At 41.4% G+C, this 26,453-nt stretch overlaps 1 protein-coding gene across 1 annotated transcript; it reads left to right on the top strand.

Moving 5' to 3' along the window:
- The first annotated feature begins 6,065 nt into the window (after positions 1-6,065).
- ttc1 (tetratricopeptide repeat domain 1) lies at positions 6,066-26,250 on the top strand. The gene is made up of 8 exons (XM_014136661.1): positions 6,066-6,153; positions 18,379-18,952; positions 19,135-19,195; positions 19,282-19,394; positions 19,881-19,917; positions 20,220-20,368; positions 25,355-25,409; positions 25,855-26,250. The coding sequence occupies exons 2-8, from the start codon at positions 18,401-18,403 to the stop codon at positions 25,989-25,991; spliced, it is 1,104 nt and encodes a 367-aa protein (XP_013992136.1). The 5' UTR covers positions 6,066-6,153; positions 18,379-18,400; the 3' UTR covers positions 25,992-26,250.
- The last annotated feature ends 203 nt before the right edge of the window (positions 26,251-26,453 follow it).

The following is a 26,453-nucleotide window of genomic DNA, read 5'->3' as shown; positions in this document are numbered from 1 at the left end:
ACTTTGCCCACGTCTTGACTTTGGTTGCACTGCTCTGCATTGTAACATACACTGAGTGTACAAAAACTTAGGACACCTTTCCATGACAGAGACTGACCAGGTGAATCCAAGTAAAAGCTATGATCCCTTATTAATGTCACTTGTTAAATCCACTTCAATTGGTGTAGATGAAGGGGAGGAGTCAGGTTAAATAAGTATTTTTAAGCCTTGAAACAATTGAGATATGGATTGTGTATGTCTGCCATTCAGAGGGTAAATGGGCAAGACAAAAGATTTAAGTGCCTTTGAACAGGGTATGGTAGTAGTTTCCAGGTGCACCGGTTTGTGTCAAGAACTGCAACGCTGCTGGGTATTCACGCTCAACAGTTTCCCATGTGTATAAAGAATGGTCCACCACCCAAAGGGGGTGCAACTCGATAATAAACTCAGCAAAAAAAGAAACGTCCTCTCACTGTCAACTGTGTTTATTTTCAGCAAACTTAACATGTGTAAATATTTGTATGAACATAACAAGATTCAACAACTGAGACATAAACTGAACAAGTTCCACAGACATGTGACTAACAGAAATTGAATAATGTGTCCCTGAACAAAGGGGGGAGGGTCAAAATCAAAAGTAACAGTAACAGTCAGTATCAGATTTGCCAGTTCTTGCTGTCAGATGTTACCCCACTCTTCCACCAAGGCACCTGCAAGTTCCCAGACATTTCTGCAGGAATGGCCCTCACCCTCACCCTCCGATCCAACAGGTCCCAGATGTGCTCAATGAGATTGAGATCCGGGCTCTTGGCTGGCCATGGCAGAACACTGACATTCCTGTCTTGCAGGAAATCACACACAGAACGAGCAGTATGGCTGGTGGCATTGTCATGCTGGAGGGTCATGTCAGGATGAGCCTGCAGGAAGGGTACCACATGAGGGAGGATGTCTTCCCTGTAATGCACAGCGTTGAGATTTGCCTGCAATGACGACAAACTCAGTCCGATGATGCTGTGACATACCGCCCCAGACCATGACGGATCCTCCAAATCGATCCCGCTCCAGAGTACAGGCCGTGGTGTAACACTCATTCCTTCGACGATAAACGCAAATCAGACCATCACCCCTGTGGAGACAAAACCGCGACTCGTCAGCGAAGAGCACTTTTTGCCAGTCCTGTCTGATCCAGCGACTGTGGGTTTGTGCCAGTGATGTCTGGTGAGGACCTGCCTTACAACAGGCCTACAAACCCTCAGTCCAGCCTCTCTCAGCCTATTGCGGAGAGTCTGAGCACTGATGGAGGGATTGTGCGTTCCTGGTGTAACTCGGGCAGTTGTTGTTGCCATCCTGTTCCTGTCCCGCAGGTGTGATGTTCGGATATACTGATCCTGTGCAGGTGTTGTTACACGTGGTCTGCCACTGAGAGGACAATCAGCTGTCCGTCCTGTCTCCCTGTAGCACTGGCTTAGGCGTCTCACAGTACGGACATTGCAATTTATTGCCCTGGCCACATCTGCAATCCTCATGCCTCCTTGCAGCATGCCTAAGGCCCGTTCACGCAGATGAGCAGGTACCCTGGGCATCTTTCTTTTGGTGTTTTTCAGAGTCAGTAGAAAGGCCTCTTTACTGTCCTAAGTTTTCATTACTGTGATCTTAATTGCCTACCGTCTGTAAGCTGTTACTGTCTTAACGACCGTTCCACAGGTGCATGTTCATTAATTGTTTATGGTTCATTGAACAAGCATGGGAAACAGTATTTAAAACCCTTTACAATGAAGATCTGTGAAGTTATTTGGATTTTTACTAATTATCTTTGAAAGACACGGTCCTGAAAAAGGGAGTTTAGGAAGGTGTTCTTAATCTTTCGTACACTCAGTGTGTATAAAAGACCTTTGTCTCGACTATTTTGGAGGGTGAAACATATTCTTCTTGTCATAATGTTAATATTAATATTTTAATATTTTATTTGTATGTTTAGTGAAACATTTATATTTGCTAGCTAGCTGCCCAGAAAAGGCTATTGAAAGCATTGTGTTAAGATAATTCAGGTTCATTTTTGACATCAATCCCCATGTGCATTTGGGTTTGTTCTCTTAATTTAAGAATGTAGATGTAGTATTCCATAACAGCCACTGTGTAATGTAATATTGAAAATGCATTTTTATTGTATGAAGGCATGTATATACATATATGTGTGATGTATCTTGATTTCCAGTATCGTATTGCAGCGTTTGTACACATCTGCAGCATTTGTAGTTCACATCTGCTAAACTTGGGATTGATATTGTATTTATTTATTTAGATGGCGATATATGTGATAGAAAATGCTTTATTTAAGGGGGGAATGTTCTTTTTATCTCAAACAATTTAGAGGGACAGTGGAGTAACAACCTAACTATGCCGATTAAGATTTCAATTAAATACTGTACTTGTGCACATGACATTAAAACATGAAATCTGAACAGCCATAGAGGGTCTTGATTTTAATTTCATTTAATGAAATTAAGCAGCAGAGGTCAAGGCATGACGTTTATCATCAGGGTCAAGAGCACACTCCTTTGCAAATATATCCCTAATCCATTCAGTGATACAGAATACTGTGTACATCATAAAAATAGATGTTCAGCAGAGAATGTGAGAGAGACATTTTCTATGGCAGCATTCAGCTATAAAGCACATTTTGAGGATGTATCTGTCCATGTCATTTGATCTCAATAATACCTTTTTCTCCCTCCCAAAATGGTCCCACAACTTGTATAATTTGTACCCAAGATAACAGCATTTTGATTTGTAGAGCAAGTACCATCTCTTATGCATATTTCAGACTTTTTCAAGCAAATACAAAAAAGCGATCTCAAAGGGATGTTGATGATGAATGTTTTAGCGCTAACTGGGCTCCACAAATGAGAAATGACTGAGACAGGGTTTTATCCAGTCAAAGAACCTTCTCTCCACTCCATCCAATTCAACCAAGCCCATTCATTGATGCCAGAGCCCTTCAATAAGAAGAATGTGGGCTAATCTTTACACAGATCGCAGCTACCAACAAACATTTCCACAGCTTTAGAGAATGTTCCCTTAGTCTCATTAACATTTCAGTCGTTTAGCAGACACTCTTATCCAGAGCACACATTTTCATGCTGGTCCCCGTGGGAATCAAACCCACAACCCTGGTGTTGCACGTGCCATGTTCTATGAACTGAGCAGCATGGGATACATCTAATGTTTTCATAGGAATGTTCCTGTGATGTGCAAGCAATGTTTCCAAGAGTCCATTCCCTTAATGTAAAATAGAAATTACCCAGAATGTGGTTACCATGTTCTCAGAACATAAAATAATGTTCTGGACACATTTCATGTGAACGTTGTAAAAGCATTTATATGTCGACTTCTCTGTGGGGTAGGAGAATATTGTCCAGAAGAAACCCTAACTCCTCTGAACAATGCACTTTTGTAGATTTGAAACAACTTGATATGTCTAAGCAATAGGGTGAATGTACTTTGAAGTAAATCTGAGCTCTGTTCAAAGTACACTCAAGAAAAACTTGTATTGATCATAGTGATTGAGGAGTATCGTTAAAACAGGTTATTGTGTGCCAAAAACATTAAACAACTATACAGAAATCCCTTAAATAGTTGAAATAAGGAAATGAGAGAATGATGAGAGAATAGTCAAATTAACTGATAACTGACACAGACATGGTGGCATAGCAAGAAGATCTGAGTACTGTAAACCAAGAGGTTTGTGAGTTCAAAGCCCAGGTGAGGACATCTTAAATAATAATTACTGTATACATGCACAATGTAGTCAAAGTGTGTCCAATATGTAAGTTGAAAACACCACTGTATGTGAAACACCACTGTCTGTGAGTATCCCTAAACTTGCCAAATAAAGGTTGACCGATTAATCGGAATAGCCGATTAATTAGGGCCGATTTCAAGTTTTCATAACAATTCGTAATAGGCATTTTTGGACACCGATCATGGCCGATTACATTGCACTCCACGAGGAGACTGCGTGGCAGGCTGACTACCTGTTATGCGAGTGCAGCAAGGAGCCAAGGTAAGGTGCTAGCTAGCATTTAACGTATCTTATAAAAAACAATCAATCTTAACATAATCACTAGTTAACTACACATGGTTGATGATATTACTAGTTTATCTAGCTTGTCCTGCGTTGCATATAATCGATGCGGTGCCTGTTAATTTATCATTGAATCATAGCCTACTTCGCCAAATGGGTGATTTAACAAGCGCATTCGCGAAAATAGCACAATAGTTGCACGAATGTACCTAACCATAAACATCAATGCCTTTCTTAAAATCAATACACATAAGTATATTTTTTTAAACCTGCATATTTAGTTAAAAGAAATCCAGGTTAGCAGGCAATATTAAACTAGGGAAATTGTGTCACTTCTCTTGCGTTCATTGCACGCAGAGTCAGGGTATATGTAACAGTTTGGGCCGCCTGGCTCGTTGCGACCTAATTTGCCAGATTTTTACGTAATTATGACATAACATTGAAGGTTGTGCAATGTAACAGGAATATTTAGATTTAGGGATGCCGTTAGATAAAATATGGAACGGTTCCGTATTTCACTGAAAGAATAAACGTTTTGTTTTCGAAATGATAGTTTCCGGATTTGACCATATTAATGACCTAAGGCTCGTATTTCTGTGTGTTATTATATTATAATTAAGTCTATGATTTGATAGAGCAGTCTGGCTAAGTGGTGGTAGGCAGCAGCAGGCTCGTAAGCATTCATTCAAACAGCGCATTCGTGCGTTTGCCAGCAACTCTTCGCTGTGCTTCAAGCATTGAGCTGTTTATGACTTCAAGCCTATCAAGTCCCAAGATTAGGCTGGTGTAAACGATGTGAAATGGATAGCTAGTTAGCTATACTGTTACACTGGCAATACTAAAGTGCCTATAAGAACATCCAATAGTCAAAGGTATATGAAATACAAATCGTATAGAGAGAAATAGCCCTATAATTCCTATAATAACTACAACCTAAAACTTCTTACCTGGGAATATTGAAGTCATGTTAAAAGGAACCACCAGCTTTCATATGTTCTCATGTTCTGAGCAAGGAACTTAAACGTTAGCTTTTTTACATGGCACATATTGCACTTTTACTTTCTTCTCCAACACTTTGTTTTTGCATTTTTTAAACCAAATTGAACATGTTTCATTATTTATTTGAACCTAAATTGATTTTTTATGTATTATATTAAGTTAAAATAAAAGTGTTCATTCAGTATTGTTGTAATTGTCATTATTACAACAAAAAAAGAATAATAAATATGCCGATTCATCAGTATCGGCTTTTTTTGGTCCTCCAATAATCGGTATCAGCGTTGAAAAATCATAATCGGTCGACCTCTATTGCCAACAGACAAAAAGAGCTGGAAATGAATCAGTGGTTCACCAATCAAGGTCTTGATGTTCTTGACAACAGTAACAAGGTGTGAAGTTTAATGAAATATAAATTCTTTGGACAATATTTCTTTGGGACAATCAGACGACATCCTGACAACTGATACACAGAAATGTTCTTGCAACATTTCCATGAAACGTGTCTAGAACATTAATATCTTGTTTTGTGGGAAAATGGCATCCATATCCTGTGTATGTTTGGTGGGACGTTGAGGGAATATTCTCCTAACTGGACACATGAATGTTCTTGCAATGTCCGATATAACACATCTAGAACATTGCTGAAGTATATTCTGTGAACATTGCAAACAAGTTCTAAATCAGTTCTGCTTGACATTGAGGGAATGTTCACCTAACTTAACACCAAAATATTCTAATATTCTTGCTAACATAGATAGAATGTTCACCTAACTAACGGGAAAACTGAACACTCAAACATTAGAGTAACATTACAAAAACTCTTTCTCTCCCTAGAATTGTTAGCTGGATTTCTGAAATGCAAGTTTGAGAGAGATTCATTCATTGATTAGTCGGTTTTTAATGGTTTTCTTCAGGGTGAAACCAAATAATAATTCTGTGACGAAACAGACAGTATTTATGGGAAACATTCATTCAGCCAAGTTTTTCCTTAATGGCTACATGTCCCAGAGTTCCTCGGGGTCGTAACCCTTATGTGATTGGATAAGCAAGCGGAAGCATTGTTTACAGAGGAAACGTCATCGTGAGTAGAGGTAGGAATGTACTAAATCGTAAATATGCAATATTATACTCCTTAACGTACCATTGTAAAATATATATACATATGGTTACGATGGTGAAGAAGTAATTTAGCTTTAAGTATTGAAATATATATAGAAAACATAATTCAAATGTCACAATGCGTATAATTTCGGTCTGTAACTGTTAGTTAGCATTATGCTAGCTAGCTAACGCATTAACTTAGCTGACTAGCTAGCAAGCTAACGTTAGCTTTATCACTGAAGTAAAAATGTTTTTTTGCTGCTAGATAAGCAAACATCATGCTGATATTAAGTAAACAGTTAGTGAGCGAACGGAGTAGCTAGAAGTAAAAAAAAAAAAAGTGTCAATGCCTCTACATTCGTGTTAGAGAGGGCGCTGACAAGAGGCTTAAACGGCGGTGATACGTTGCCTTCAAAGTATTCATACCCTTGATTTATTCCGCATTTGTTGTTACAGCCTGAATTCAAATTGGTTTAAATACAATTCTCATGCGTCTATTGTTACACACAATGCCCCATAATGACAACGTGAATACATGTTTGGATCGTGCAACATTTGCCCATTTTATTATTTTCAAAATTCTTTAAGCTCTGTCAAATTGGTTGTTGATCATTGCTAGACAACCATTTTCAGGTCTTGCCATAGGTTTTCAAGTAAATTTAAGTGAAAACTGTAACTCGGCCACTCAGGAACATTCACTGTCTTCTTGGTAAGCAACTCCAGTGTAGATTTGGCCTTGTTTTTAGATTATTGTACTGCTGAAAGGTGAATTAATCTCCCAGTGTCTGGTGGAAAGCAGACTGAACCAGGTTTTCCTCTAGGATTTTGCCTGTGCTTAGCTCCATTGTTTGTTTTTTTTTATCCTGAAAACTCCTCAGTCCTTAATGATTACAAGCGTACCCGTTACATGATGCAGCCACCACTCTGCTTCAAAATATGGAGAGGGGTACTCAGTAATGTGTTATATTGGATTTAACCCAAACATAACACTTTGTATTTAGGACAAGATGTTAATTCAATCAATAAATCATTTTTTTTTCATAAAGCCCTTTTTACATCAGCAGATGTCACAAAGTGCTATACAGAAACCCAACCTTAAACCCCAAACAGCAAGTAATGCAGATCTAGAAGCACGGTGGCTAGGGAAAACTCCCTAAAAAGGCAGGAACCTAGGGAGGAACCAGGCTCAGAGGGGTGGCCAGTCCTCTTCTGGCTGTGCCGGGTGGAGATTATAAGAGTACATGGCCATTTAAGGACAGATTGTTCTTCAAGATATTCAAACATTCATAGATGACCAGCAGTGTCAAATAATCACAGTGGTTGAAGAGGGTGTAACAGGTCTGTACCTCAGGAGTAAATGTCAGTTGGCATTTCATAGCCGAGCATTCAGAGGTCGAGACAGCAGGTGCAGTAGAGAGAGAGTCGAAAACAGCCGGGAAAAGGTAGCACGTCCGGTGAACAGGTCAGGGTTTCCTAGCCGCAAGTAGAACAGTTGAAACTGGAGCAGTAGCACAACCAGGTGGACTTGGGACAGCCAGGAGTCATCAGGCCAGGTAGTCCCGAGGCATGATCCTAGGGCTCAGGTCCTCCGGGAGTGGAGGGAGAGAGAGATAATTAGAGGGAGCATACTTAAATTCACACAGGACACTAGATAAGACATGAGAATTACACCAGATATAACAGACTGACCCTAGCCCCCCGGCACATAGACTATTGCAGCAAAGATACTAGAGACTGAGAGAGGGGTGTGTCGGAGGACACTGTGGCCTTGTCCGACAATACCCCCCAGACAGGGCCAACCAGGTAGTATATAACCCCACTAGAGGGATATCAACAGCACCAATTTACTACCCTGAGACAAGGCTGAGTATAGCCCACGAAGATCTCCACCGCTCAAGCCTGAGGGGGTGCAAAACCGGACAGGAAGATTACATCTGTGACTCAACCCACTCAAGTCACGCACCTAGGGACGGCAAGGCAGAGCACTAGTAAGCCAGTGACTCAGGCCGCGTAATAGGGTCAGAGACAGAGAATCCCAGTGGAGAGAGTGGAGCCGGCCAGGCAGAGACAGCAATGGCAGTTCGTCGCTCCAGTGCCTTGCCGTTCACCTTCGTACCCATGGGCCAGACTACACTCAATCATAGGACCTACTGAAGAGATGAGTCTTCAGTAAAGAGTCTGCGTCTCTCACATGGATATGCAGACCATTCGATAAAAATTTAGCTCTATAGGAGAAGGCCCTGCCTCCAGCTGTTTGCTTAGCAAATTATAGGGACAATGTGTCTTGTGACAGTAGCGTCCGTGTAGGTATGTACGGCAGGACTAAATTGGAGAGAGCGGTAGGATCAAGCCCATGTAATGCTTTAGCAGTAAAACCTTGAAATCAGCCATTGCCATAACAGGAAGCCAATGTAGAGAGGCTAGCACTGGAGTAATATGATACATTATTTTGGTTCTAGTCAGGATTCTAGCAGCCGTGTTTAGCACTAACTGGTGTATTTAGTGCTTTAACCGGGTAGCTGGAGAGTAGAGCATTGCAATAGTAAAATTAACAAAAGCATGGATTAGTTTCGGATTTTTGCAATGTTACGAAAGTGAAGAAAAGCTGTCCTTGAAATATTCTTGATATATTCGTCAAAAGAGACATCAGGGTCCAGAGTAACGCTGAGGTCCTTCACAGTTTTATTTGAGACGACTGTACAACCATCAATAATAATAGTCAGATCCAACAGCAGATCTCTTTGTTTCTTGGGACCTAGAACTAGCATCTCTGTTTTGTCCGAGTTTAAAAGTAAAACATTTGATGCCATCCACTTCCTTATGTCTGAAACAGATGCTTCCAGGGTAGGCAACCTTGAGGAACGCCTATTACAATTGATTTGTCAGAGGCCAAAACATCCACAGAGACGAACTGATATCTTTACGACATATAAGATCTAAACCAGGCAAGAACTTGTCTGTGTAGACCAATTAGGGTTTATAATCTCTCCAAAAGAATGTGGTGATCGATGGTGCCAAAAGCAGTACTAATGTCTAGGAGCACGAGGACAGATGCAGAGCCTTGGTCTGACGGCATTAAAAGGTAATTTCACACCTTCAGGAGTGCTATGATGGGGTCTAAAACCAGACTGAAGCATTTCGTATACATTATTTGTCTTCAGGAAGGCAGTGAATTGTAGCGCAACAGCTTTTTCAAAAATGTTTGAAAGGAATGGGAGAGTTGATATAGGCCGATTTGTAGTTTTTTACATTTTCCATGTCAAGGTTTGGCTTTTTCAAGAGGCTTTATTACTGCCACTTTCAGTGAGCTTGGTACACATCCGGTGGATAGGGAGTCATTTATTATGTTCAACATAGGGGGACCAAGCACAAGAAGTAGCACTTTCAGAAGTTTAGTTGGAATAGGGTCCAGTATGCAGTTTGATGGTTTAGAGGCCATTACTATTTTCATAAATGTGTCAAGAGATACGGGATTAAAAAACTTGAGTGTTTCTGTTGATCCTAGGTCCTGGCACTTCTGTGCAGACTCGGGACAACTAAGTTTTGGAGACATACGCAGATTCAAAGTGGAGTCCGTAATTTGCTTTCTAATGATACTGATCTTTTCATCAAAGAGGTTCATGAATTTATCACTGCTGAAGTGAAAGCTATCCTCTCTTGTTGAATGCTGCTTTTTAGTTAGCTTTGCCACAGTATCAAAAATAAATGTTGGATTGTTCTTATTCTCCTGAATTAGGTTGGAAAAATAGGATGCTCGAGCAGCAGTGAGGGCTCTTTGATATTTCACGGTACTGTATTTCCAAGCTAGTCGGAAGACTTCCAGTTTGGTGGAGCGCTATTTCCGTTCCAATTTTCTGGAAGCTTGCTTCAGGGCTCGAGTATTTTCTGTAAAACAGGGAGCAAATTTCTCGTGACAAATGTTTTTTGTTTTTAGGGGTGCGACTGCGTCAAGGGTATGATGCAAGGTTAAGTTAAGATCCTCAGTTAGGTGGTTAACTGATTTCTGTACTCCAACGTCCTTAGGTAGGTGGTGGTAGTCTGGAAGGGTGTCTAGGAATCTTTGGGTTGTCCGAGAATTTATAGCACAGCTTTTGTTGATCCTTGGTTGGGGTTTGAGCAGATTATTTGTTGCGATTGCAAACTTAATAAAATGGTGGTCCGATTGTTCAGGGTTATGAAGAAAAACATTTAGATCTACAATATTTATTCCACGGGACAAAACTAGATCCAGGGTATGACTGTGGCAATGAGTACAGTAGGTCTGGATGACATGTTGGACAAAACCCACTGAGTCGATAATGGCTCCGAAAGCCTTTTTGAGTGGGTCTGTGGACTTTTCCATGTGAATATTAAAGTTCAAATGTTTTTATATTACCTGCCATGACTACAAGGTCCGATAGGATTTCAGGGAACTCAGTGAGGAACGCTGTTTACGGCCCACGAGTCCTGTAAACAGTAACTATAAGTAGGCTGCATAGATTCCATGACTAGAAGCTCAAAAGATGAAAACGCAGTCATTTTCTTTTTTGTAAATTGAAATTTGCTGTCCATAAATGTTAGCAACACCTCCACCTTTGCAGGATGCACAGGGGATATGGTCACTAGTGTAACCAGGAGGAGAGGTCTCAATTAACACAGTAAATTCATCAGGCTTGAGCCATGTTTCAGTCAGGCCAATCACATCAAGATTATGATCGATCAGTGATTAGTTAATTGACTGACTTCCTTGGAAGTGAGGGATCTAACATTAAGTAACACTATTTTGAGATGTGAGATCTCAATCTCTTTCAATAATGACAGTAATGGAGGAGGTCTTTATTCCAGTGAGATTGCGAAGGCGAACACGGCCATGTTTTGTTTTGCTTAGCCTAGATCGAGGCACAGACAGTCTCAATGGGGATAGCTGACCTGACTACACTGACTGTGCTAGTGGCAGACACTAAGCTGGCAGGCTGGCTATCTCATTGTGGAGCTAGAGGAGTTGGAGCCCTGTCTATGTTCATAGATAAGATGAGAGCACCCCTCCAGCTAGGATGGAGTCGTGTCACTCCTCAGCAGGCCAGGCATGGTCCTGTTTGTGGGTGAGTCCCAGAAAGAGGGCCAATTATCTACAAAATCTATCTTTTGGGAGGGGCAGAAAACAGTTTTCAACCAGCGATTAAGTTGTGAGACTGTAGAGCTCATCACTCCCCCTAACTGGGAGTGGGCCAGAGACAATTACTCGATGCCGACACATCTTTGTAGCTGATTTACACGCTGAAGCTGTGTTGCACTTGGTGACCTCTGACTGTTTCATCCTAACATCGTTGGTTCAGACGTGGATAACAATAACCCTATACTTTCTACACTCGCCAGTTTTAACCTTAGCCAGCACCATCTTCAGATTAGCCTTTACGCTGGTAGGTCTGCCCCCTGGTAAACAGTGTATGATCGCTGGATGATTCTTTTTAAGTCTAATATTGCGGGTAATGAAGTTGCCAATGACTAGGGTTTTCAGTTTGTCAGAGCTAATGGTGGGAGGCTTCGGCGGCTCAGACCCGTAGCGGGTGGAGGAGAAACCTGAGAAGGCTCGGCCTCTGACTCCATCTCGTTGCTTAATGGGGAGAACCGGTTGAAAGTTTCTGTCGGCTGAATGAGCAACACCGGTTGAGCAGGGCGGAACACTCGAGGCTGTAATCCGAGCGTACTTTGCCACATTTTTTGACAGTATTACATTAGCGCCTTGTTGCAAACAGGATGCATGTTTTTGATTTTTTTGATTCTGTACAGTCTTCTATCTTTTCACTGTGTAAATCGGGTTAGTATTATGGAGTAACTACAGTGTTGTTAATCCATCCTCAGTTATCTCCTATCACAGCCATTAAACTCTGTTTTAAAGTCACCATTGCCCTCATGGTGAAATCCCTGAGCGGTTTCCTTCCTTTCCGGCAACTGAGTTAGGAAGGACGCCTTTATCTTTGTAGTGACTGGGTGTATTGATACAACATCCAAAGTGTAATTAATAACTTCACCATGCTCAAAGAGATTTTCAATGTCTACTTTTTATTAGTTTTACTAATAGGTGCCTTGTGGTTGAATCTGTGTTTTGAAATTCACTGCTCAACTGAGGGACCTTACAAATAATTGTTTGTGTGGGGTACATAGATGAGGTAGTCATTAAAAAATCATGTTAAACACTATTATTGCACACAGTGAGTCCATTGCCATAACAAAGGAGTTGAATACTTATTGACTCAATACATTTCATCTTTTCATTTTTTATTAATTTGTGAAACATTAAAAAAAAAAAAAATCCACTTTCACATTATGGGGTATTGTGTGTCGTAGGCCAGTGACAAAATCTACATTTTAATCCATTTTAAATTCAGGCTGTAGCACAACAAAATATGGAAAAAGTAAAAAGGTGTGTGAAAACTTCCTGAAGTCACTGTAGATGACTGCTTCCATACAGCTGTTACACAGTAGGTAGTGTAAAGCATAGCAGAGAATGTTCGACCAACCTTTACTTGGTGATACTTCTTCAATTGCTGACTTGGAAGACAAACACATCACTGCCATTTCAAAGTGTAGCTGGGTCATTCTCACGAAACTGTAAAAAATTATAATAATCCTTGTAAATCTTTCCACCCAATTTTCTCTTGAATCACTGAGATTAGTCTGTACATATCTATATTTTAATTATAGTTTTTTTTATCAGATTATGCATTTTACCAACATTTTCACAAAATTCTCATTACCTTAACAGTTCAAAAAAGTAATATACAAATCAATATTTCTAATATTTTTTTGCAATTGCTTACCTGATGAAAAGGTCTGAGTTAAACATAACACTGACAGCTTTCGCACAAGGTGCTTGAGGTGCTTAAAGTACTTTAATTTGGCACTCTGAAATTCAAGTCCTGGAATTCCTTGAAAATCTGACATTTTCTCAACTTGGTACTTGAAAAGTACTTGAATTAAAATGAGTGGAACAGAAAATGGTCAAATATGTTTATAAAAAAATATTAGAAAAATATGTTGGTCTTGCAAATGAATTTCCAGGCAGACTATTGAGTTTTATTTCCTCACGTGTTTTGCGCTCTGGTTGCCAGGCGAGCTCGCTCATTCCACCCACACCGCCACTCAGCCAGGCAGTTACAGAACTGACTGATTAGGCGCTGCCAAACATCACATCGATAGCTAAAATGCTGGGCAAATGTAGATTCAACCCTGCTTTTTTTTGCGTATGGAACATTTCTGGGATCTTTTAGTTCAGTTCATGAAACATGTGACCAACGCATTACTTGTTTTATATTTTTGTTCATTATAGTTTACCCACCTTTTTTTTTTAACCACTACATCACTGAACCCAACCAACCCACACCGTGTAAGGTGCAAAAAAAATGCTTCAGACTTCGACATTGCCAGCATGGGTGAATCGTCCCTGAAGAGCCACATGAAGGGGGAGAGACACAATGCTGCATCCTGCTCTGGCGCCAGTTCTACATTGTGACATTTTCTCTTCAACAACCTCAAGTGCTTTTTTGCCAATCTCCTCAGTCAGGGGCGCCCGCCATAATCCGCTTTATCAAGCGGAAGCCCATCTCCTGCCGTTGTGGTGACCGTTCGCGTGCCGTTTTCCTCACACAGCCCACCCACCCTTCTCCCGACCGGTGATACTATAAAGCTTCCAGTTGGAAGCAAGATGCTTTTTCGTAGCTGTTAAGTAGTAGATTCTCAAATACCCCAAAATATAAACACAACATGCAACAATTTGGAATATTTTACTGTTACAGTTCATATAAGGAAATCCGTCAATTGAAATTAATTCATTAGGCCCTAATCTATGGATTCCACATGACTGGGAATACAGATATGCATCTGTTGGCCACAGATATCTTAAAAAAAGGTATGAGAGTGGATCAGAAAACCAGTCTTCTTCGCGTCTCCTTCGCATAGAGTTGATTAGGCTGTTGATTGTGGCCTGTGGAATGTTGTCCCACTTCTCTTCGATGGGTGTGTGAAGTTTCTGGATATTAAGAGAACTGGAACACGCTGTTGTACATGTCGATCCAGAGCATCCCAAACATGGTAAAAGGGTGACATATCTGGTGATTATGCAGGCCATAGAAGAACTGGGACATTTTCAATTTCCAGGAATTGTGTGCAGATCCTTGTGACATGGGGCTGTGCATTATCATGCTGAAACTTTGAGGTGATGGCGGAGGATGAATGGCATTACAATGGGCCTCAGGATCTCGCCACAGTATCTCTGTGCATTCAAATTGCCATTGATAAAATGTAATTGTGTTCATTGTCCGTAGCTTATGCCTGCCCATATCATAACCCCACCGCCACCATGGGGCACTGTGTTCACAGTGTTGACAGCAAATCGCTCGCCCACACAACGCCATACATGTGGTCCGTGGTTGTGAGCCCTGTTGGACGTACTGCCAAATTCTCTAAAACAACGTTGGAGGTGGCTTACGGTAGAGAAATTAACATTAAATGATCTGTCAACAGTTCTGCCAGACATTCCTGCAGTCAGCATGCCAATTGTATGCTCCCTCAAAACTTGAGACATCTGTGGCATTGTGTTGTGACATTTTAGAGTGGCCTTTTGTGTGTAATGATCATGCGGTTTAATCAGCTTCTTGATATGCCATATCTGTCAGGTGGATGGATTATCTTGGCAAAGGAAAAAATACTCACTAACAGGGATGTAAACAAATTTGTGAATTTTTGTGCATATGGAAAGTTTCTGGGATCTTTTATTTCAGCTCATGAAACATGGGACCAACACTTTACATGTTGCATTTCATATTTTTGTTCAGTGTACAATACTATCATTAAGCTGGAATTGTTTAGGAATATGAATGGGATTCGGCTATTTCAGCCACACCCTTTGCTAACAGATGTTTAAAATCGAGCACACAGCCATGCAATCTCCATAGACAAACATTGGCAGTAGAATGGCCTTACTGAAGAGATCAGTGACTTTCAACGTGGCGCATCTGGCAGTCCGACGGTCAACTCTGGGTTTGGCGGATGCCTGGAGAACGTTCCTGCCCCAATGCATAGTGCCAACTGTAACGTTTGGTGCAGGAGGACTAATGTTCTGGGGCTGTTTTTCATGGTTCGGGGACCCTTAGTTTCAGTGAAGGGATATCTTAACGCTACAGCATACAATGACATTCTAGATGATTCTGTGCTTCCAACTTTGTAGCAACCGTTTGTGGAAGGCCCTTTCCTATTTCAGCATGACATTGCCCCCGTGAACAAAACGAGGTCCATACAGATATGAATTGTTGATCGGTGTGGAAGAACTTGACTGGCCTGCACAGAGCCCTGACCTCACCCCCATCGAACACCTTTGGGATGAATTGGAATGCCGACTGCGAGGCAGGCCTAATCGCCCAACATCGGTGCCCGACCTCACTAATGCACTTGTGGCTGAATGGAAGCAAGTCCCCACAGTAATGTTCAAACATCTAGTGGAAAGCCTTCCCAGAAGAGTGGAAGCTGTAATAGCAACAAAGGGGCGACCAACTCCATATTAATACCCATGATTTTGGAATGAGATGTTCCATGAGCAGGTGTCCACATATCAGTTTGTGGCGATATCCTGCCATCTGGTGGCGACTAGAAACAATTGCAAAATAAGAACTATTACAAATTGATGGTCCTTGAAAAGAAATACACTACATGACCAAAAGTATGTGGACACCTGCTTGTCAAACATCTCATTCCAAAATCATGGGCATTAATATGGAGTTGGTCCCCCCCTTTGCTGCTACAGTGCCTTGCGAAAGTATTCGGCCCCCTTGAACTTTTCGACCTTTTGCCACATTTCAGGCTTCAAACATAAAGATATAAAACTGTAATTTTTTGTGAAGAATCAACCACAAGTGGGACACAATTATGAAGTGTAACGAAATTTATTGGATATGTCAAACTTTTTTAACAAATAAAAAACTGAAAAATTGGCCGTGCAAAATTATTCAGCCCCTTTACTTTCAGTGCAGCAAACTCTCTCCAGAAGTTCAGTGAGGATCTCTGAATGATCCAATGTTGACCTAAATGACTAATGATGATAAATAGAATCCACCTGTGTGTAATCAAGTCTCCGTATAAATGCACCTGCTCTGTGATTGTCTCAGAGGTCCGTTTAAAGCGCAGAGAGCATCATGAAGAACAAGGAACACACCAGGCAGGTCCGAGATACTGTTGTGGAGAAGTTTAAAGCCGGATTTGGATACAAAAAGATTTCCCAAGCTTTAAACATCCCAAGGAGCACTGTGCAAGCGATAATATTGAAATGGAAGGAGTATCAGACCACTGCAAATCTACGAAGACCCGGCCGTCCCTCTAACCTTTCAGCTCATACAAGGAGAAGACTGATCAGAGATGCAGCCAAGAGGCCCATGATCACTCTGGATGAACTGCAGAGATCTACAGCTGAGGTGGGAGACTCTGTCCATAGGACAACAATCAGTCGTATACTGCACAAATCTGGCCTTTATGGAAGTGGCAAGAAGAAAGCCATTTCTTAAAGATATCCATAAAAAGTGTCATTTACAGTTTGCCACTAGCCACCTGGGAGACACACCAAACATGTGGAAGAAGGTGCTCTGGTCAGACCAAAATCGAACTTTTTGGCAACAATGCAAAACGTTATGTTTGGCGTAAAAGCAACACAGCTCATCACCCTGAACACACCATCCCCACTGTCAAACATGGTGGTGCCAGCATCATGGTTTGGGCCTGCTTTTCTTCAGCAGGTGCAGGGAAGATGGTTAAAATTGATGGGAAGATGGATGGAGCCAAATACAGGACCATTCTGGAAGAACCTGATGGAGTCTGCAAAAGACCTGAGACTGGGACAGAGATTTGTCTTCCAACAAGACAATGATCCAAAACATAAAGCAAAATCAACAATGGAATGGTTCACAAATAAACATATCCAGGTGTTAGAATGGCCAAGTCAAAGTCCAGACCTGAATCCAATCGAGAATCTGTGGAAAGAACTGAAAACTGCTGTTCACAAACGCTCTCCATCCAACCTCACTGAGCTCGAGCTGTTTTGCAAGGAGGAATGGGCAAAAATGTCAGTCTCTCGATGTGCAAAACTGATAGAGACATACCCCAAGCGACTTACAGCTGTAATTGCAGCAAAAGGTGGCGCTACAAAGTATTAACTTAAGGGGCCTGAATAATTTTGCACGCCCAATTTTTCAGTTTTTTTATTTGTTAAAAAAGTTTGAAATATCCAATAAATTTCGTTCCACTTCATGATTGTGTCCCACTTGTTGTTGATTCTTCACAAAAAAATACAGTTTTATATCTTTATGTTTGAAGCCTGAAATGTGGCAAAAGGTCAAAGTTCAAGGGGGCCGAATACTTTGGCAAGGCACTGTATGTTAGCCTCCACTCCTATTTTTGAGTTGCACCCCCTTTTCCCCTCAGAACAGCCTCAATTTGTCAGTTTATGGACTCTAGAAGTTATTCCACACTGATGCTGGCCCATGTTGAATGTGAAAAACCCATCAGCGTTGCAGTTCTTGACTCAAACCGGTGCACCTGGCACCTACTACCATACCCTGTTCAAATGCACTTAAATATTTTCTTGCCCATTCAGCCTCTGAATGGCACACATACACAATCCGTGTCTCAGTTGTCTCCAGGCTTAAAAGTCTTTAACCTGTCTCCTCCCCTTTGTTAGGTTCTGAACATATTTCAAGCTAGAATCCAACACTTGGTGAAAGCTATGTCATGGAAAGAGCAGGTGTTTCTAATGCTTTTACACTTTGTATTTTGTTTTATTCAAATAAAACATTTCATAAAATGACCCGAGAAATTAATCCAGACGCATTTCGGTAATGAGACTTTGGGGTGAAAATGTTTAAAAAATTGTTAAATGTTAATTTATTTAAAATAAGACACTTTCCTAAAAACTACACATCTTAGTCCTCAGAATGATAGTTGATTTTTTTCAGATGCATCATGGTTTTGTAACTCAATTTGCTACAGACATTTTAAAACTGTTTTAATGAGAATCCCCCTGCTAGCTGAGATTTGAGAGCTCGAGACCACTGCTCTGGCTAGCTATGTGAATTATATTATCTCTGGTCACTGGTATCTCAGTGCACTGTGACATAGTCTATCCTTAGGTTAAACTGAGATGCAGGTTAAATTGACAGAATGTACAACTGACTACAACGCCTTCTTATGTGAAGTTTTGTACAGGGAGAAAATTGTATGGATTCCACAGCAGAAAAGGAGTCCGAGGCACTCCTTGACAAGATGACCAACTCTCTAACCAATGCTATGAGAGTATCCGAACAGCATGAATGTCCAGACAGCCAAAGCACAGCAGCCCACAGGGGTGCTGAGCAGGAGGACGATGCCTTCTTTGACTGTGAGGAGTCTCTGGATGGAGCAGACGGCTCCATGGGTGACAAGGAAAGGAAGACTGACTGTTCAGAAGCCCCACCGTTATGCCAGGGAGCAGAGGGAGACAGTAAAGAGACAGTCAGATTGAACAACTCACAAAACACAAAGGAAGAACACATCAATGCAGAGTTGTCAGGGGTGAGAACGACAATATTGGAAGATAAAGAGGGGGAGAGAGGTGAAGGAATGGAGGAGGAGAAAGAGAGTTGGGATGAGTGCACTGAAGAAGACATGAGTTTGGCAGTTGAAGGGGGAGATTCTGATACTGAACTGAAAGGAGAAGAGAACCCAGCTCCTGAGTTTGACGAGGAGTATCTGAGAGAAGTGGAGAAAGTCCTGACAGAGGAAGAAAAGGAGGTGAATTGTATCCTAGTCTAAACATTAGTTTACGTGTTTCTGTTATAATAATAACTCACCAAAATGCAAGATGCTTTTTTTCCAACTTGAAACTCTACAACCATCACTTGGTGCTTAGTAAGTTGACATTGCAAAAGCTCCCCATCTTTCGTGTTTAATGTTTTGTTTCCTTTGTGCCATAGAGCCGCAGAGAGGAGAGCATGACACTAAAGGACAAGGGGAACAGTCAGTTCAAGAGTGGAGGTAAGCTGCTGTAGGCTAAACTGCTGTAGGACGGCTGTTAGAGGAAACGTGTTAAATAGGAATTGTCTGACCCTTTATCTTCCTAGCGCACACTGAGGCAGAGGAGTCTTACACGGCAGCTTTGGGAGTGTGCCCTGTGTGTTACAGCAAGGAGAGGGCTATTCTCTTCTCTAACCGTGCTGCTGCCCGCCTGCACCTGGTAAGACTGATAGTAACAATAAACTTAACCAAGTGGGGAATTCTGAGGACCTATCTGAGTTTATCTAGTTGATTGTTATTACCCTCCTGAGGTTTTCTACATTTCTGTTTGTTTTGTCAAAATACCTTCTCAGACGGCTACCTATATAAATTATAACATATGGCTAAAGTGTACCTTTTATGGCACAATTGTATCAAGTAAACTATCTTCTACTATTGTGAAGTCATGTGCCCTGTTTAGTGGTGGGGCAAAAAGACGCAGAGCTCTTGTGACACCTAGTGGTACTCCACTGTAGCTATAGGTTTGAATGGGAACTATGCTCTTGCCTGATTCATTCGAGTCCTGTGTGTCAAGACATCAACAGGTCATTTGGAGTTGATGATGTCATCTCATAACTTTTCCACCCAAACAAATGTACAACACCTAGACAAATACACAACAAAATGCAGACTGAGTTTCAATCAAACCTTTTTCCCCCGCCAACAGGATAAGAATGAGAAAGCCATTGCTGACTGCACAAAAGGTGAGACTGTTAAATCTGTATGTATTGTAATTCAACCATGTCAGATGATTAAACTGCCTGGGACCTGGTGTCCTACTTTACCAGTGTATGGTGTGTAGCGAACACACTGCCCGCTCCAGAACCCCCCCCCATGTTTCTACATATTTTCTGTTCACCCAAACCAGGTGTATCCGGTAAACTGCAGTTGCTAATATCAAAATCACCAACACCAGGTGCAGATTTGGGTGAATTACATTTATTCATACCCATTGCTACATAACTAGCACTCTGAACATTTGTTTCCTTGTTTTTTTCACCTCCAGCTATAGAGTTGAACCCAAACTACATGCGGGCGATCCTGCGGAGGGCAGAGCTCTATGAGAAAACAGACAAGCTGGATGAGGCTTTGGAAGACTACAAGGCTGCTCTGGAGAAAGACCCAAACCTGCCTGTAGCCAGAGAGGCCTGCATGGTTAGTGGCAAAAACTGACATTTAACTCAAAGTAACGATTTAGCGGAACAGAGAAAGCTTGCACTTAACGGTCACTATTCAGTAGATGCACATAGTTCCCTTTTAACACTTGGAGACTACTGTATAAGGGTTGGGTTTTACATGTTGTTAGAGTTGCCTTGGATGAGTCATTATTAATCCATAATCAAGATTTTGATATGAGGCCCACTTATTTGATAATTTCATTGATCTTGCTCGTTCAATAGCTAGGGTTTGAATGAATCATCACTGTTTAACTTGCAATATTGATGTGAGGCAAAGTGAAATGGCTTGGACAAAGTGTTTTTCATCTTTCCATTCAATGAGGCTGTCTGTGCTGTAGTTGGAGTTGGCTGTATCTGTGTCAAGGGTAGAGAACTTTTTTTTTTTTCTGAATGAGGCCATGCATAGCAACAGGAGCCAAGCAGCAGCTCTTACTAATGTAGCCATGAGGAGGCGGCTTACACAACACAAGCTCACAGCGCCTGCATCTCAAATGGCACCCTATTACATATATAGTGCACTAAGTAGCAGAGCAGGGATGATAAACCCAAAATGATCGACACCGACCGCTTATCGCAGGCATTTTGCTGATATCGTTAATTACGATAAGTCGCCTATACTAGAGAAATGTGAAGTTTGAAATGAAATAAGTTTGCTAATATGGGTTGTTAATGGAACAATTGTTGGCTACAACCATCAAACCAGTAGTAGTAGTAGTTTAAAATATAATAATAATAATTGGTGCTCGACATTAATGTTATAAACGTATCGTTCTATTTATCATTATCGCATTAATTCAGGCAATTTATCGCAATATGGATTTCTGTCCATATTGCCCAGTTCTTAAAAAAAATAAAAATGTAACCTTTATTTAACTAGGCAAGTCAGTTAAGAACAAATTCTTATCATACAATAACGGGCTAACCCGGACGACGCTGGGCCAATTGTGTGCCGCCCTACGAGTGCGCACAACTAGTGCACTTTATAGAGGATTAGGAACCATTTGGAACGCGGTCGGCCCATCTTGGCCTGGCCTGAAACAGAAGAGTAGACCGAGGCAAGGAAAAGACAGATAGAGGAAGGAGTATAGTGCAATTACTTTCATATGAAACTACACCGGCAGACACTAAATGGTCTCAAAATACTCTGTCTAATGTATCTCCTCCGGCCCTGACACACACACGCGTACCCAAGAATCAACTCCACTCCTCCCAAAAGCTCCACACTTCCTTTGTTTGGTCTAGAATGGATAATGTGAGATGAGAGCAGTAACAGAACCTTCAGAAAGTATTCATACCGTTTGACTTATTCCACATTTTTGTTGTTACTGCATGAATTAAATATATATTTATTATCTGCCAATCTACACACAATACCCCATAAAGACAGTGAATTGTTTTTAGACATTTTTGAGACATTTTCAAATTGATTGATTAAATGAAATACAGAAATATCTCATTTACATAAGTATTCACAACCCTGAGTCAATACTTTGTAGAAGCACCTTCAGCAGTGATTACAGCTGTGAGTCTCTAAGAGTTTTACACACAGATCTGTCAAATTGGTTGTTGGTCATTGCTAGACAACCATTTAAGTCTTGCCATAGATTTTCAAGTAGATTTAAGTCAAAACTGTAACTCGGCCACTCAGGAACATTCACTGTATTTTTGGTAAGTGTAGATTTGTCCTTGTGTGTTAGATTATTGTCCTGCTGAAAGGTGAATGCATCTTCCTGTGTCTGGTGGAAAGCAGACTGAACCAGGTTTTCCTCTAGGATTTTGCCTGTGCTTAGCTCCATTCCATTTATTTTTTTTATCTTAAACTCCCCAGTCCTTAACAATTACAAGCATACCAATAACATGATGCTGCTGCCACCACTATACTTGAAATATGGAGAGTGGTACTCAGTAATGTGCTATGTTTTGGGAAAATCCAATAACACTTTGTATTCAGGAAGAAAGTGAATTGCTTTGCCAAATATTTTTGCAGTATTACTTTAGTGGCTTGTCACTCTGTCAATCAGGTTAGTATTGTGGAGTAACTACAGTGTTGTTGATCCATCCTCGGTTTTCTCCTTGCACAGCACAGCCTTTAAACTCTGTAACTGTTTTAAAGTCACCATGGTGAAATCCCTGAGCGGTTTCCTTCTTCTCCGGCAACTGAGTTTGGAAGGACGCCTGTATCTTTGTAGTGACTGGGTGTATTGATAGAACATCCAAGGTGTAAATAACTTCACCATACTCAAATAGATATTCAATGTCTGCTTCTTTATTTATTTTTTGTGATCTACCATTAGGTGCCCTTCTTTGCAAGTCATTGAAAAGCCTCTCTGGTATTTGTGGTTGAATCTGTATTTGAAATGTACTGCTCAACTGAGGAACCTTACAGATAATTGTATGGGTGGGGTACAGCGATGAGGTAGTCATTCAAAAATCATGTTTATCACTTGTTGCACACAGAGTGAGTCCATGCAATTTATTATGTGACTTGTTAACCACATTTTTACTCCTGAACTTATTTAGGCTTGCCATAACAAATGGGTTGAATACTTATTGACTCTAGACATTTTCTTTTCATTATTAATTCATTTGTAAAAAAAAAAATTAAAAGAACATAATTCCACTTTGACATTATGGGGTATTGTGTGTGTACAGTGAATTCGGAAAGTATTCAGACCCCTTTACTTTTTCCACATTTTATTACGTTACAGCCTTATTCTAAAATTGATTACATTTCCTCATCAATCTACACACAATACCCCATAATGACAAAGAGAAAGCATATTTTTAGAAATGTTTGCAAATACATAACAAATTAACAGAAATACCTTATTTACGTAAGTATTCAGACGCTTTGCTATGATACTCGAAATTGAGCTTAGGTGCATCCTGTTTCCATCGATCATCCTTTAGATGTTTCTACAAATTGATTGGAGTCCATCTGTGGTAAATTCAACTGGACATGATTTGGAAAGGCACACATCTGTCTATACAAGGTCCCACAGTAGACAGTGCATCTCAGATCAAAAACCAAGCCTTGCCGTCGAAGGAATTGTCCGTAGCGCTCTGAGACAGGAATGTGTCGAAGGCACAGATCTGGGGAAGGGTACAAAAACATTTCTGCACCTTTTTAAAGGTCCCCAAGAACACAGTGACCTCCATCATTCTTAAATGGAAGGAGGTTGGAGCCACCAAGACTTTTCCTAGAGCCTGCCGCCCGGCCAAACTGAGCAATCGGGGGAGAAGGGCCTTGGTCAGGGAGGTGACCAAGAACCCGATGGTCACTCTGACAGAGCTCCGGAGTTCTTCTGTGGAAATGGGTGAATCTTCTAGAAGGACAACCATCTCTGCAGCACTCCACCAATCAGGAATTTATGGTAGATTGACCAGACGGAAGCCACTTCTCAGTAAAAGGCACATGGCAGCCCGCTTGGAGTTTTCCAAAAGGCACCTAAAGGACTCAGACCATGAGAAACAAGATTCTCTGGTCTGATGAAACCAAGATCGAACTCTTTGGCCTGAATGCCAAGCGTCTCGTCTGGAGGAAACTTGGCACCTTCCCTACGGTGAGGCATGATGGTGGCAGCATCATGCTGTGGGGATGTTTTTCAGCGGCAAGGACTGGGAGACTAGTCAGGATCGAGGGAAAGATGAACGGAACAAGGTACAGAGAGTTACTTGATTAAAAACCTGCTCCAGAGCTCTCAGGACCTCAGACTGGGGCGAAGGTTCTCCTTCCAACAGAATAACGACCCTAAGCACACAGCTAAGACAACGCAGGAGTGGCTTAGGGACAAGTCTCTGAATGTCCTCGAGTAGCCCAGCCAGAGCCCGGACTAGGTCCCGATCGAACTTTTCTGGAGAGACCTGAAAATAGCTGTGCAGCGATGCTCCCCATTCAACCTGACAGAGCTTGAGAGGATCTGCAGAGAAGAATGGGAGAAAGTCCCCAAATCCAGGTGTGCCAAGCTTATAGCGTCATACCCAAGAAGACTCGAGGCTGTGATCACTGCCGAAGGTGCTTCAACAAAGTACTGAGTAAAAGGTCTGAATACTTATGAAAATGTGATATTTCAGTTTTGTATTTGCAAAAATGTCTCAACCTGTTTTTGGTTTGTTGTTAGGGGATGTTGTGTGTAGATTGAGGAGGGAAAAAGCAATTTCATCCATTTTAGAATAAGGCTGTAACGTAACAAAATGTGGAAATAGTCAAGGGGTATGAATACTTTCCGAATGCACTGTAGGCCAGTGAGGAGAAATCTCAATTTAATCCATTTAAAATTCAGATTCAAACACAATTTTTTTTAGAAAAAGTTAAGGGCCGTGAATACTTTCTGAAGGCACTGTATGTCCTTGGAGGCATGCCTAGATATAATATGCCAATAATTATAAAGCAGAGAAAAGGAGTCCTTCTGACCTGAGGTGGATAATGACATATTACTGTGATGGATTGAGGGGAAAAAACCTGTGGGGTGGCCTAGTGGTTAGAGCGTTGGGCCAGTAACCGAAAGGTTGCTGGATCGAATCCCCGAGCTGACAAGGTCAAATCTGTCGTTCTGCCCCTGAGCAAGGCAGTTAACCCACTGTTCCCCGGGCGCCGAAGACGTGGATATCGATTAAGGCAGCCCCCCCCGCACCCTCTGGTTAAATGCGGAAGACACATTTCAGTTGAAGGCGTTCAGTTGTACAACTGACTAGGTATCCCCCTTTCCCACTACGTCTGTCCAGGGGTTAAGGACAAGTGTAATGCAATAGTCCCACCACAGTGACGTTGTCAAGACAACCAGGGGGTAAAGTAGTAACACCATGTCCTTGAAGTTCTATTCCAAACAAATTAAGGTTGTGAGATCAGATGGAGCTGAATCAAATCTGATATGCACTGTTGTGTGTGTGTGAAATGTTGGGGCCACAGAATAGTAACCAGCCACCTTGACTAACTGACTCTCTTTCTCTCTCCTCCATACAGCGGCTTCCACAACAGATCCACGAGCGAAATGAGAAGCTGAAGGAAGAGATGATGGGTATGAGACCTTTTTTATATTTTTCACCTACTGCTTTTCTCTTGCTTTGCGTAGATTGCTCCCCCAGGGGAACGTTTCAAAAGGCTAGAGACTAAAGTACATTCACTGATCAGCAAGAAACACTGAACACTGAATGGTGCACTGTGATATGTTAAATAAGATTGTTAGCAAGTGAGGGTGGCCGCAACATGCCATTGCAGATTTAGGGTGGTTCTGTTCCATCATGGTCACCTATAATGTTGTGTGGCTCCAGCTGTTACTCACTAGGCTAGGAGTGGTAAACCAGAAAGCAGTGTGTAGGTAGGAAAGAGAAAGGTTGTTTAATAATACGGACCTAAATGGAAATGTTTTCATGTGTTATTGGTCATTTTATTGTTTTCATCACAATTTTTGTCATAATTTAGCCTTCATGTATTTTGCCTTTACCCTGTCTGTTTGTCCATAGGCAAGCTGAAGGACCTGGGCAATATGTTCCTACGGCCTTTTGGTCTGTCCACCTCAAACTTCCAGGTGAACCAGGATACAGGCACTGGATCCTACTCCGTCAACTTTGTTCAGAGTCCAAATAACAACAACAGATAACAGCATGACAAGCCAGTCTGAGAGCCGTCACACCTGGCTGGCCTTCCATCCCCAGAGCTAAGAGACTGACACCCAGGACCCTCCACTGGTGTGTCAGAGGTCTGAGTGGAATCCGTTTGAAATCCACACGACAAATGAGTCTTTCATGGTTAAATAAGATGTGATAGTGTGTGTGTGAGAGTGTACTGTCTAACAGTCTGAAAAGTCAACTGTGTTTCCTAAGGGTGTAGCCATTAAATGATCAATGACTGTTACTTTGCAGCGTTGTCCTTGTTTTTATATGAAGCTATTTCCTTTGCCACTTCTTTGATGTCAGGATGTAAGGATTGAAAGTCATTGGCCCCATAAACACTCAGGTTATACTGATGTACAACACATTTGACAACTTCTGAAGAATGTCTGTGGTGTCACACCTTTATGTCAAATATGTCAAATGTGTACAACCTCAGTGTGTACAGGGCC

Source organism: Salmo salar, chromosome ssa13 (assembly GCF_905237065.1).
Source record: "Salmo salar chromosome ssa13, Ssal_v3.1, whole genome shotgun sequence".
Taxonomy (NCBI): domain Eukaryota; kingdom Metazoa; phylum Chordata; class Actinopteri; order Salmoniformes; family Salmonidae; genus Salmo; species Salmo salar.
This window is presented reverse-complemented; position numbering and strand designations above follow the sequence as displayed.

Excerpts from the sequence above, each read along its gene's own strand:
- ttc1 (XM_014136661.1), top strand. The coding sequence starts at position 18,401 with ATGGATTCCACAGCAGAAAAGGAGTCCGAGGCACTCCTTGACAAGATG. Across the intron at positions 19,196-19,281 it reads CAGTCAGTTCAAGAGTGGAG|CGCACACTGAGGCAGAGGAG; the intron begins GTAAGCTGCTGT and ends TTATCTTCCTAG. Across the intron at positions 25,410-25,854 it reads GCTGAAGGAAGAGATGATGG|GCAAGCTGAAGGACCTGGGC; the intron begins GTATGAGACCTT and ends GTTTGTCCATAG.